This window comes from Rhagoletis zephyria, unplaced genomic scaffold (assembly GCF_001687245.7).
Source record: "Rhagoletis zephyria isolate East Lansing unplaced genomic scaffold, Rhagoletis_zephyria_1.1 Rzeph_scaffold_01913, whole genome shotgun sequence".
Taxonomy (NCBI): Eukaryota; Metazoa; Arthropoda; class Insecta; order Diptera; family Tephritidae; genus Rhagoletis; species Rhagoletis zephyria.
In genome coordinates, this window is record NW_016158997.1 from 9,242 (window position 1) to 11,499 (window position 2,258).

The following is a 2,258-nucleotide window of genomic DNA, read 5'->3' on the forward strand; positions in this document are numbered from 1 at the left end:
CCGCCTTCTTTCATGAACGCACCTTGGTAAATAATTGCATAAAACTGTTTATTATTTAACTTATATGGCTAATTGCGTCTCATTCTTACCTCATCCATTGTCATCGTTTGCTTTATGTGTTCGTAACAAAAGCGAGTACATGGCAACCTGTATGGGTTGAATTTTTCTGAAAAATTCAAAGTTGTTTGATAAAATGATAAATCAAAAATGTATCAAAATGATAAATTTACCACTTTATCAAGAGTTTATCGCTTTTGATGAAGACCCCTAGTGTTTGCTTAGACATGTGGTAAACAAAAATACTTAAAATGTACATCAGTTTTTGTGACGTAAAACAATCGATAGTTACACATCCTAACAACAGCTAAAAAACCCTTCGCTAGAAAATTGTAACCAACGCGGAAGCAATGGAAAGTTGTCTAAACGGAAATTGAAATCATAGTCGTCAATTTTAATGAAAATAATTACTATAACTTGTTGGAATAGTGTGTTTTAAAACAAATTAGTGTATGTTAAAAAGGTGTTTTTAGAAACCGCAATAAAGGTTTGGCCTACAGCATGCCCACTGCAATTTCCATCGTCCAAGTTTACAAATGTGTGTAAGTACGCACTAATCCAACATATGTATTTAAATGCATTTAGTTATTCGTACGTGCATATGTATGTACCTACTATGGACAATTTTGTCCGTGCACCTACACACAAAAGGCTTTAATCAGTTGCCTTTTTCCGCTTGTCATTGCGACGAATGTGTACAAAAGGTTAGACACACAATGCAAAACAATGGCAGGACATCAGGAAACCATTGGTCAATAATCCCTAAAAGAGCAAAAATGCATATTGCACACACATACATATGTACATATGCACCTATAGTTTTGTGGATATTTTTGCCATCAAAATTGCGACTGTTGGCAAAAATATGGATTAATTTTAGCTAACTAAATGGCTATAACGTATGTTCATCTATACCGGCTTATAGGTATCGAAAAAAGTGTGCACATTCGTGCAGGTGTGCGCATAGCAAAGGTGGGAACAGTATTAACGTTTGCTTTATAAAAGTTGTAGCATAAAACGCGCTTGTGTGCACGTTTTCATGTATTTACTACAGCGTAAATGTTTCTCTTGCATTTGCAGAAGAACCTATAACATTCCTTGCACATATGTAGGTATGTACATAATTATACATGTATGGATTTTATTACGGGCCTCGCATCGACCGCTATTGATTTCCATTAAGTATTTTTCAAAAATTTGCTCCATCATCCTTATAATTGCTTCACAATCCTTCTGTCCCCACTGATTGGAGCGCATGCCTGGCACGCGCGGTAAATAAATCTCTTGGATATTGAAATCAACACACGATAAACATAAATAAATAATGGCAAGCCCCTATAGAAAATACTTAGCAGCCGCCACCAAAGAAAAAAGGCAAACAATAAAGCGGCAAAATTGATGCGCGAAAAACGCCAACTCATTCGAAGTGCATACTTGCACAGCAAAAGGGTTATATGTATATCCATTTCCACGTGCATATGTATTTCAAACAAAAGTGTGCCACAGTTTACTTTGTTAAAGGATATTTTTATTTTGTTTCTTTATTTATATACACTCAATAATTTCAACGAAATAGCTTCAATCTCTTAACGCTACTTCTTGATAACATGCGGCAAATCATAAACGCCGCGCACACATTTTAATTTTACACCAGGTACATCCTGACAACGTCCTACACGACATAGCACAATGTTATGCTCTTGTAAGTTATGCCCTTCTCCAGGTATATAAGCGACCATTTCCTTGCCTGTTGATAAGCGCACTAGCACACATTTACGATTCGCCGAATTGGGCTTCTTCGGCTTCTTGATGAGTGTCTTCAGCACAACGCCCTTGGCGAAAGGTTTTCCATCTAGCGGTTGCCGCGGTGGTCGCGTTTTATAGTGTGGGCCAGTGCGATGCATTTGGTTTAGCGAGGCCATGCGGCAGACCGGTTCGGAAAGGCTCCCACTTTGGATAGACTGCAGCAGGTTGATGTTGAGCACTAGATAAAATAATGTCAATGCATAGTTAATAAAATACTTAATACATAGTTGATTAAGTAGTATAGTCAATTGTGTAGGAAGGCGATCCAGCCGAATTCTGGCCGAATGTTCCATATCATACAAACCTTTTTGTGACAACTGTTTCGTAACGTTGAATGTTTGTCGCAGGAAGTTCATGACACTACCGTTAGTTACTAATGCCAAATTGAAATTTTT

The 2,258-nt window shown here is 37.4% G+C and overlaps 1 protein-coding gene across 1 annotated transcript in view; it reads right to left on the minus strand.

Annotated features, from left to right (window-relative positions):
- Positions 1-1,563: 1,563 nt before the first annotated feature.
- The window catches only part of LOC108365572 (40S ribosomal protein S12, mitochondrial-like), a 25,114-nt gene continuing 24,419 nt past the window's right edge, over positions 1,564-2,258 (minus strand). Inside the window, exons 3-4 of the mRNA XM_017619627.1 lie at positions 2,168-2,256; positions 1,564-2,041 (exon numbers count right to left, since the gene is read on the minus strand). Coding sequence (XP_017475116.1) covers positions 1,650-2,041; positions 2,168-2,219 — 444 coding nt within the window. The 5' untranslated portion in view covers positions 2,220-2,256 and the 3' untranslated portion in view covers positions 1,564-1,649. The remainder of the gene's footprint in view (positions 2,042-2,167; positions 2,257-2,258) is intronic.